The following is a 10,816-nucleotide window of genomic DNA, read 5'->3' as shown; positions in this document are numbered from 1 at the left end:
AATTGGAAGTTTCTATCCCCAGAAAGCTATATGATGAGTGGGAACCTACTATCAAAATCAAAATCAAAAATTATGAATGCAATGCTTTGTTTGATTTGGGTGCTAGTGTTTCCACGATTCCAAAGTCTTTATGTGATGTTCTGGGTTTTAATGAGATTGAGGAGTGTTCTCTTAATTTGCATCTTACGGATTCTACTGTCAAGAAACCCATGGGAAGGATCAATGATGTTCTTATTATTGCAAATAGGAACTATGTACCCGTGGATTTCATTGTGCTTGACATTGATTGCAATCCTACATGCCCTATCATTCTTGGTAGACCTTTCCTAAGGACTATCGGTGCTATCATCGATATGAAAGAAGGAATATTATATTTCAATTTCCTTTAAAGAAGGGCATGGAGCATTTCCCTAGAAAGAAAATAAGATTGCCTTATGAGTCCATGATGAGGGCTACTTACGGTTTGAGCACCAAAGACGACGATACGTGATTCTATCGCTTTATGCCTAGCTAAGGGTGTTAAACAATAGCGCTTGTTGGGAGGCAACCCAATGAATTTATCTTTTTATTTCTGTTTTGTTGCGTCCACGCCATCATAATTCTGTTATGATAGTGTCTTTTGTGTTTCTTTTTGTGTTTGAGCCAAGCAAAACCTTTATGACTAGTCTTGGTGATGGTTGTTTGATCCTGCTGGAAAAAGACAGAAACGTTTCGCTCACGAGATTATTTTTCATTTTTATTCAGAAAGAGTTTTGAGTTGATTCGTTTTGCTGCTGGTTGATATGTCTTTTGCCAAAGCATTCGTAATTTTTCAGAATTTTTGAAGTACGAGAAGTATACGAAGTATACATATTGCTACAGACTGGTCTGTTTTTGACAGATTCTGTTTTTGTTGAGTTGGTTGCTTGTTTTGATGAAACTATGGATAGTATCGGGGGGTACTAGCCATGGAAAAGTGAGAATAAAGTAATCTAACACCAATATAAATAGAAATCAAGATTGCTACAGTACCTAAAGAGGTGGTAGTTTCTTTTCTTGTGCTAATGATATCACGAGTTTCTGTTTAAGTTTTGTGTTGTAAAGTTTTCAAGTTTTGGGTGATGTTCTCATGGACAAAGGGATAAATAGTGGAAAGAGCTCAAGCTTGGGGATGCCCAAGGCATCCAAGAAAAATTCAAGGACACCAAAAAGCCTAAGCTTGGGGATGCCCCGGGAAGGCATCCCCTCTTTCGTCTTCAATCCATCGGTAACATTACTTGGAGCTATATTTTTATTCACCACATGCTATGTGTTTTGCTTGGAGCGTCTTGTATCGTAAGAGACTTTTCTTTTTTGTTGTGTCACAATCATCCTTGCTGCACACCTTTTGAGAGAGACATGCACTCATCGTGAATTTGCTAGAATGCTCATTGTGGTTCACTTATATCTTTTGAGCCTAGATAATTTTGCTCTATGTGCTTCACTTAGATCTTTTAGAGCACGGCGGTGCGTAACTTGGTAGTTGGCTTCTGCTATGAAAGTAGTCCCAAAGGTGATAGGTACCCAAAGAGGATACAAAAACTTCCATCTTCATGTGCATTTAGTAGAAAGAGAAGTTTGATTCCTCTCAATTAGTTTTGATACTGGATTTGGTAATATTAAGAGCTATGTTACTAGGGTGTTGTGAATCTTGAAATACTTGTGTTGAGGTTAGTAATTCCCGTAACATGCACGTATGGTGAACCGTTATGTTAGGAAGTCGGAGCATAATTGATCTTTTGATTGTCATCCTTTGTGTTGCGCTCGGGATCGCGCGATGGTTTACACCTACCAACCCTTTCCCTAGGAGTAAGCGTTTAGCACTTAGTTTTGATTACTAATAAAAACTTCCGCAACAAGTATGTGAGTTCTTCATGACTAATGTGAGTCCATGGTATAGATGCACTTTCACCTTCCACCATTGCTAGCCTCCCTAGTGCCGCGCAATTTTCGCCGGTACACAAACCCACCATATGCCTTCCTCAAAACAGCCACCATATCTACCTATTATGGCATTTTCATAGTCATTCCGAGATATATTGTCATGCAACTCCCACCGTTCCGTCTCATGACTTGTGCCGTTACTCTCATTTTGCCATTGCATGATCGTAAGATAGCTAGCGAGATGTTTCAACGCCATACGCCAAGCTAGATTGTTGCACATCCCGATACACTGCCGAAGGCATTTCCTATAGAGTCATCATCATTCTGAGCTTTGAGCTGTGAGTAAATAAAAGTGTGATGATCCTCATTATTAGAGCATTGTCCCATGTGAGAAAAAAAAGAGGCCAAAGTTGCCCACATAAAAAAGAGAGGCCAAAGAGCCCAAATAAAAAAAGAGAAAAAGAGAGAAGGGACAATGCTACTATCTTTTTCCACACTTGTGCTTCATAATAGCACCATGTTCTTCATGATTGAGAGCTTCTTGCTTTGTCACCACCATATACTAGTGGGATCTTTATTATATAACTTGGCTTGTATATTCCAAGGATGAGATTCCTCAAATTGCCCTAGGTCTTCATGAGCAAGCAAGTTTGATGCACACCCACTAGTTCTTCTTTTGAGCTTTCACATACTTATAGCTTTCTTGCATCCTTTGTATGGCAATCCCTACTCATTCACATTTATATCTATTAATGGGCATCTCCATAACCCTTTGATACGCCGAGTCAATGTGACCATCTCCTCCTTTTTTGTCTCACAAACACCACCACACTCTATTCCACCTATGGTGCTATATCCATGGCTCACGCTCATTTATTGCGTGATAGTTGAAAAAGATTTGAGAAAGTAAGAGTGCGAAAACAATTACTTGGCCAATACCGGGGTTGTGCATGATTTAAATTAGTTCTGTGGGGATGATGGAGCATAGCCAGACTATCTGATTTTGTAGGGATAACTTTCTTTGGCCTTGTTATTTCGAAAGTTCATGATTACCTTGCTAGTTTGATTGAAGTATTATTGTTTTCACGTCAATAGCAAACTATTGTTTTGAATCTTACGGATCTGAACATTCATGTCACATTAAAGAAGTTACAAAGGACAATTATGCTAGGTAGCATTCCACATCAAAAATTCAGTCTTTATCACTTCCCTACTCGAGGACGAGCAGGAGTTAAGCTTGGGGATGCTTGATACGTCTCCAACGTATCTATCATTTTTGATGGTTTCATGCTATTATCTTGTCAAACTTTGGATGTTTCGTATGCCTTTTATATCTTTTTTGGGACTAACTTATTAACTCAGTGTCAAGTGTGAGTTCCTGTTTTTTTCGTGTTTTTGACCCTTTTCAGAGGAGGATTTTAAATGGAGTCCAAATTGAATAAAACTTCCGAAAAGATTTTTTCCGGAACAGAAGATATGCAGAAAGCTTGGGAACCAAGGTAGGGAGTCCTGGGGGAGGCCACAAGCCCCCATGGCGCGGCCAGGGGGGCCGCGCCTCCCAGGCTTGTGGGCTCCCTCGGCCTCCCCTGCCCTAGCTCCTTCGCCTATAAATTCCCTAAAATCCCTAAAAAACAAGAGATCCACGAAAATACTTTTCCGCCGCCGCAAGCTTCTGTCTCCGCAAGATCCCATCTGGGCACGTTCTGGTGCCCTGTCGGAGGGGGATTCGGATACGGAGGGCTTCTTCATCAACACCATGACCTCTCCGATGATGCGTGAGTAGTTCACCATAGACCTACGGGTCCATAGCTAGTAGCTAGATGGCTTATTCTCTCTCTTGGATCTTCAATACAAAGTTCTCCATGATCTTCATTGAGATCTATCTGATGTAATCTTCTTTTACGGTGTGTTTGTCGAGATCCGATGAATTGTGGATTTATGATCAGATTATATATGAATCTTATTTGAGTTTCTTCTGATCTCTTATATGCATGATTTCATATCCTTGTAATTCTCTTCGATTTGTGGGTTTTGTTTGGCCATCTTGATCTATGATTCTTGCAATGGGAGAAGTGCTTGATTTTGGGTTCATACCATGCGGTGACCTCACCCAGTGACAGAAGGGGTAGCGAGGCACGCATCATGTTGTTGCCATCAAGGATAAAAAGATGGGGTTTTCATCATTAGTTTGAGTTTATCCATCTACATCATGTCATCTTGCTTAAGGCGTTACTCTGTTCGTCATGAACTCAATGCACTAGATGCATGCTGGATAGCAGTCGATGTGTGGAGTAATAGTATTAGATGCAGAAAGTATCGGTCTACTTGTCTCGGACGTGATGCCTATATGTATGATCATTGCCTTAGATATCGTCATGACTTTGCGCGGTTCTATCAATTGCTCGACAGTAATTTGTTCACCCACCATAATATTTGCTATTTTGGGAGAAGCCTCTAGTGAACACTATGGCCCCCGGGTCTACTTCACACCATATTTTCAGCCTTACACTTTTACTTTGTTGCACTTTCCGCCTTCAGATCTCACTTTGCAATCAATCTTGAAGGGGTTGACAACCCCTTTATAGCGTTGGATGCAAGCTCTTTTGTGTTTGCGCAGGTACTCTGGACTTGACGCGATTCTCCTACTGGATTGATACCTTGGTTCTCAAACTGAGGGAAATACTTACTGCTCCTGTGCTACATCACCCTTTCCTCTTTAAGGGAAAACCAACGCATGCCAAGTCTCCGTCAACGTGCCAATTTCTGTCGCTGTTGTTTGAGAAGTAGCACCCCCCCTCCTCCTCCTCCCACTTCTGCTTCGCGTTGGCGCCGCCACCGTCGTCGTTGCTGCGATCTTCATCAGCAGCATGTTGTCCTCCTCTAGAGTCACCTTTATGTTCACAACGCGCCCAAACGTTACCCTACTAGTCGATTTTCGGTCCAAGAAATGTGGGGAACGGGACCGAGCGGCACACGTATCTGCATGTCGTACTTGGAGAGGCCGGGACATCGAGAACAAAAGCGTACTCGCCGGGGGTCTCTATGATGTCCACGACGCGCCCCCGCCCTCGATTTGCGTGCGGGGCTGACCGTGCCCCTGCCCATGCTTGTGTGCGGCATGTTTCATTTTTCTTCTCACATTTAAGTAGTAGGCTACGATATTAGTCCTAAGTAAGAGTGTCATTACATTGGACTTTGATTTGGTGTGATTTCGTGTATTTTAATCCAACATTACGAACACATGGGCATTCAGACACTATCGTTTGAGCTCTCAATAATCGTATTAAGCTTTCTTAGACAATCAAATGTAATATACTCCCTCTGTACCTAAATATTTATAGTTAGTTCTCCCCAACTACAAATATTTAGATACGAAGGAAGTACAAGTGATATGATGTGTTTGTATTTCCGAATTATATATATTCCCTATTCTAGAGCATTCTGCAATGTTTCCTCTCGTGCTATGTCATTGACGTTGGATCATAAACTAACCACACTCACACTATATTTGCAAGAAACAACTTCAATTAGATTTCACCACACCAGCATCCACAACAAGATGAGGAAATGTCGACCAACAACCAAGCCCAGTTCTTTTTAGCTTTTGATTCTTCAAAATCAACTTTTGAAAAACTTCCCCCACAATCAGGCAGAATCAACCGTCGAGTTCTTTTCTGAGAGTGTGGTATGAGATTATGGGATAAGTTGTATGTTGGAATGTTTGTAACGTTCCTGAACTAAAATTGGATATTGGATTGCTAACACTTAGATGTTTCAAACAATTTATCATCAAAGGTTTCATGTACAATGGAGAAATCACAAATCATCTACATCCAAAAAAAATGAAAGGGCTCACCGAGGAAGCGGTCAGCCACTGGTTGGGCTCATCAAGGCCGACGAAGGACGTCAGCGGACGAGCGGGAGGGCAGTCGGAGCCGGCGGGGCATAGGACTTCCGAGGCCGGCGGGATGGGAGTCTGAGGAATCGGCGATGAGGACTGTTTCGGCCGACTGGATGAGCGCTTCAGGGCGACACACGCCGGCTCCGACAGATTTGCTCAAGGGAGGAGGGGCGGCGGGGACTGGAACTCCGGCGAGTCGACGTCGGGCGTCGACGCTAGTGGCCAGGCCGGAGCAGCGATTGAGGGCCACAAGGCGAGTAGGTGGGGCGGAGGAGTGGCCGAGGCGGAGGAGCGGCTTCAGGCGAACGGGCGGGACAGGGGATCAGACGGGACGGGTTGTCGGGCGGCGCAACGGTGGTGGCCCTGTAACCCTATCGCAAGCGTGAATGGGGAAATGGGGATCGAGCGAAGGGAAGGGACGAGTCGTGCGACTCGTTTTTCCTGTGCGCGGGCTGCTACCCGTGATAGTTCTTTCATAAATTATCCCTCGAATAGGAGTAGTAACTTAAATCGAAACGTTTTGTTTTATGAAAACACCCAGAATCGTGAGAAGCGAGGTCTTCGGACGATTTTGGATTCCACTACCGATTCTAGTTATTATCAGATGATTTTAAACAATCAGATCAAATTCTTTTAAGCTTTTAATTTTCTACACCACGATTGTCTAGAACCAAGCGACGACCGCATGGGCCGCCTGCCTATGCCTCATAAAGTCCCTATCCCTCATAAAGTCTTAGCGACTAAAATTTTGGTTAGATTTAAATTTTATTCAAGTTAGTTTAAACTAGACTATGTTTCTTCCGATGGTAATGTGAATTAGCTCAAAAAGTTTGTTTGAATTCTAATGTGAATCTATTTTTATTTTATTCAAATTTGCTTTTTACCCTGCAAAATCTAGGAGATCGGCTATGTACTGCCAGAAGTTAGTGAAATGAAGTTGCTCCACTAATTCACTACGGGCACTCCTCTATTTTTCTCTACTTTTTGGTGATCGGCTGAAGTTAGGGAGATATTTGTCAACCCTTATTTTAATGTATTTTTATTTTTGAAAATTTACAACATGTGTGTTGCGTCTTCACTTATCTCTGTATTTTTTTTCATTGTTTTGAAATATAAAAAATATGAATTTTCATGAAATTTGAACTTTAAATTTAAAGGCCTTCCTAGGCTAGGAGGCCGAGCTCCAAAAGCAATTCCCGGACATTGTACCCTGATATTGTATGTAGGGAGCCATTGCGACCGTCTCTGTAGCACGCTATTTTATCCGGTGGCGTGAATACTGATAGGGCAGATGCTGTTGAGTTGGAGATGCTCGAGCAGAGCACCCGATTCTGAATATATACTGGACAGGGTCCAGGCACGCGGCTGCTTTCGATCAAGCCGGGAAGATACATGCAGAGACATGACAACAAACAATTCGTGCTCCATAGTTCCATTAACAGCAAGATTCACAAAAGATGTCCGCCACAACCAGCACACCTAATCTCCGGCCAGATCACGAACAGAGCATGACATGACCACAAGAGAACAGAACACCACCCAAATCTACCTGACTCGCCACACTAGTCTACCGACTACTGCTACACTGATCACTGATGACAAACGCCGATGAGGTACCGAAAGCTGGCGCGACTGAGGTACAGATCAGGCGATGGCGACCTGGACGGACTTGGTCTTCTTCTCGGGCGGCGGCTGCTTCTTGACGGTGACGGTGAGCACGCCGTTCTCGCAGCGCGCGGCCACGGCGCCCGCGTCCGCGTCCTCCGGCAGCCGGAACTTGCGCACGAACGACCGCGGCGACGCGCGGCGCTCCAGCCGGATGTAGCGGCAGTCCGCCTCCTCCTCCTCCCGCTTCCGCTTCCCGTTGGCGCCGCCGCCGTTGCTGCTGCTGGCGCTCTTCATCACCAGCACGTTGTCCTCCTCCAGAGTCACCTGTTCGCTCAGAGCGCGCGCAAGCGTCAGTCGAGTTGAGAGTCAAGAAACGCGGGGAACGGGGCCGAGCGGCGCGCGCACGCAGGGTACCTGGATGTCGGACTTGGAGAGGCCGGGGACGTCGAGCAGGAAGGAGTACTCGCCGGGGGTCTCCACGATGTCCACGGGCGCGCCGCCGCCGGCCCCGATGTGCGCGCGGGGGTGAGCGTGCCCGTGCCCGTGGGCGGCGTGGTGGTGGGCGTGGTCGCGGTGGTCGGCGTCCGCGGCGGCGAGGCGGTCGAGCACCTCCGGCAGGTGGACGAGGCCGGCCATGGCAGGGGCGAACAGCAGCTCGGCCATGGCTTCTCCTTCCTCCTCCTCGACTGGTTCTTCGCTGCGTGTGGGTGGGGCGGTGCGTGTCGACTTGGAGAGCTCGGTGAGCAGTGATGGGTTCTGCAGTGCGGAGTGCGGGAGCGAGGTCGGGAGCGGGTATAAGGAGGAGGAAGCGAAGGTTCGAGATGTTGCCGGGGACAGTGCGTGGCGCGTCCAGAAGGATCCAGAGGCGCACCGAACAGACTGGTGATGAACGAGAGTGATCCAGGTCGACGCTTCTGGACTTGTAGTTGGGCCGCTTTGTGTCGGCCTGTGGGACTGGTTCGCTCGTTGGGTCCAGCAAATGTACTGAACGAAGCCCCGACTGGGCCTGGCCATAGGTTGCTCTGTAGCTTTTCTTTTTTGCATGATAATATGTGTTTCATTAATATAAAAAAATAAAATACAAGTCACGGAAAGATTAAGAGAACGTAACTGAAAAGATAGAGAATATCGTTAACCTTCACATCAACGTCCTTTATCTGTCTCACATCATCAAAATAGCCATCAAAGAAAAAAATAACAAATCACCTCTTCATTCAAGCTCGACGCGACTTCATCACTGATATACAGCTTTACGGACATCTAAGATGGCTCATCAAAAATAAAGTCATTGTCGTTGAACGTATCAGATCGGGGCAACATATCTGACACCCCACCACGATTAAGACGCCGAAGAAGGAAACCATATATAATTGTCATCCATTAATCACGAACCCAACACATGTTTCGTCTTTCAGATGTCATCGATGCAGACCAGAATCCATATCTGCTCCTGTACTACCTCCCAAGCTCCACAACGATGTTGGAGCAAGCACCATCGCAAGGACGGAGCCCGGGAACACCGGTCCACCGCAAGGATGATGTCGCCGTCACACCATCCTTACTTGAACAGACTGATTTCTAAATTTATCCCCAACTATAAGGCCGATTGCCTTGTTGTAAACAGATGTGAATCTTCTATATTCACCATAGCCAACGCGGCCTTCGAAGCAAAGATGATGAACAGCCAAAAAAACCAAAACTACTACTCCCTCCGTTCCTAAATATAAGTCTTTGTAAGATTTCACTAGTGGACTACATACGGATGTATATAGACATGTTTTAGAGTATAGATTTAATTATTTTACTTCGTATGTAGACCTTTAATGAAATCGGTTAAAAAACTTATATTTAGGAACGGAGGGAGTAGAACCTAACAGGTGGATGCTTCTCGACTCGCAGTTGGACCGCAAGCTCCTATTGGATCCCAGCTGGGCAAACCCATTATGTAACACAATGGGTAACAGGGACACTACTTACTATGGCCACCGCTAGCAATCAGGTTTCGTACCAGCAACCTCTCTTTTAGCTTACAACAGCAACCACTAGGATACCTTAGACACTAACGAATATTTGCTTTTTTATTTTCCTTTAATTTGGTTTTTCCCTTCACAGTTTTTTATTCTGGGTTCGTTTGTCATTTTTTGGAGTTTTTATTTGGTTTTCAATTTTTTCTTTCTTTTTGCGTTTTTTGTTTTCTTAAATAAGCAGTTTTGTTTTCAAAATTGTAAAGTTTCTTTTCTAAGTCGATGAACTTTTCCCTAAATTGCATGAAGCTTTTTAAAAATGGATGAACTTTTTTGGTTTTTGTGAACTTTCTCGAAACTGGTAAAGTTTTCTCCATTGGATGAAATGTTTTTCAAATGAATGAAGTTTTTATCACAATATATGAACTTTTTCAAAACTGGTGAACTTTCTTTCAATTAGACGAAATGTTTTCAAAGTCGATGAACTCTTTTCTAGAATCGATGAACTTTTTTCAAAACCAGTGATTTTTTTTCAATTAGATGTAATGTTTTTCAAAAGCGATGAGATTTTTTCAAAATTGGTAAACTTTTTTTCAATTAGAGGAAATGGTTTTCAAAATTGACGAACTGTTTTTCAAATTTCATTAACTTTTGTTCAAATTTGATGAACTTTTTTCAGATTTTTTAAACATTTTTTAAAATTGATTAACTTGTTTTTCAAATTTGATGAACGGTTTTCAAAATCACTGAACTTTTTATCAAAATTGATGAACTTTTCTCAAAATCGATGAACATTTTTCAAATTTGATTACTTTTTCTTTTCAAAATGTGTGAACATTTTTCCTGTTTGATGAACATTTTCGCAAGATGAACTTTGTTTTTGAAAATCAATGAACTTTTTCAGGTTTGTGAACTTCTCTTTCAAAATGAAGAACTTTTTTCAAATCATGATCTTTTTCCAAATAGTTTAAAATGGGTCGAATGTTCTCGTGGCCTAGCCCAGCACGGCTCGCTGCATGCACGAGGAGCGCGAACGAGTGCATGCAGCCGTATAGGAGCTCCCGCCGCTAGCTTGTTGTCAAGCTTTGGCCCTTGCAAAAAACCTTACGAATAAGTTGTTGAAGAGTGCATCTAACACCCTGTTTGGATGTAGGAAAATTAGCTTGGAATTGGGAATACGGAATTGCCAGCCCAGGTTCTGTAGTTTGTGGTGGTACAAAATTTGGGCTAGGAAAAGTTGGCCCAATTCCTAGCGAGCCACCACGCACCTCCCACACTCGCGAAACGTTTCTGAGCTAGCGAGCCTGGAAAGGCTCGGAAACTTTCCCCCACCCCCGTGGCATACTTGTTCGAGCTCCTCCCCCTGCGAATGTACAACCGGCGACGGCGACTCTGGTACCCTCCTCTCCCTCTTCCACCCGTCCCCTCCCTCCTCTCCTTC

At 44.0% G+C, this 10,816-nt stretch overlaps 1 protein-coding gene across 1 annotated transcript; it reads right to left on the bottom strand.

The window, feature by feature from the left end:
• Window positions 1–7,206: 7,206 nt before the first annotated feature.
• LOC123402857 (18.6 kDa class III heat shock protein-like) lies at window positions 7,207–8,260 on the bottom strand. The gene is made up of 2 exons (XM_045096820.1): window positions 7,826–8,260; window positions 7,207–7,735 (listed from the first exon to the last, which is right to left on the bottom strand). The coding sequence occupies exons 1-2, from the start codon at window positions 8,072–8,074 to the stop codon at window positions 7,448–7,450; spliced, it is 537 nt and encodes a 178-aa protein (XP_044952755.1). The 5' UTR covers window positions 8,075–8,260; the 3' UTR covers window positions 7,207–7,447.
• Window positions 8,261–10,816: the final 2,556 nt, after the last annotated feature.

This window comes from Hordeum vulgare, chromosome 6H (assembly GCF_904849725.1).
Source record: "Hordeum vulgare subsp. vulgare chromosome 6H, MorexV3_pseudomolecules_assembly, whole genome shotgun sequence".
NCBI lineage: Eukaryota > Viridiplantae > Streptophyta > Magnoliopsida > Poales > Poaceae > Hordeum > Hordeum vulgare.
Note: the sequence above shows the minus strand (reverse complement) of the source record. Positions and strands in the feature narration are given on the sequence as shown.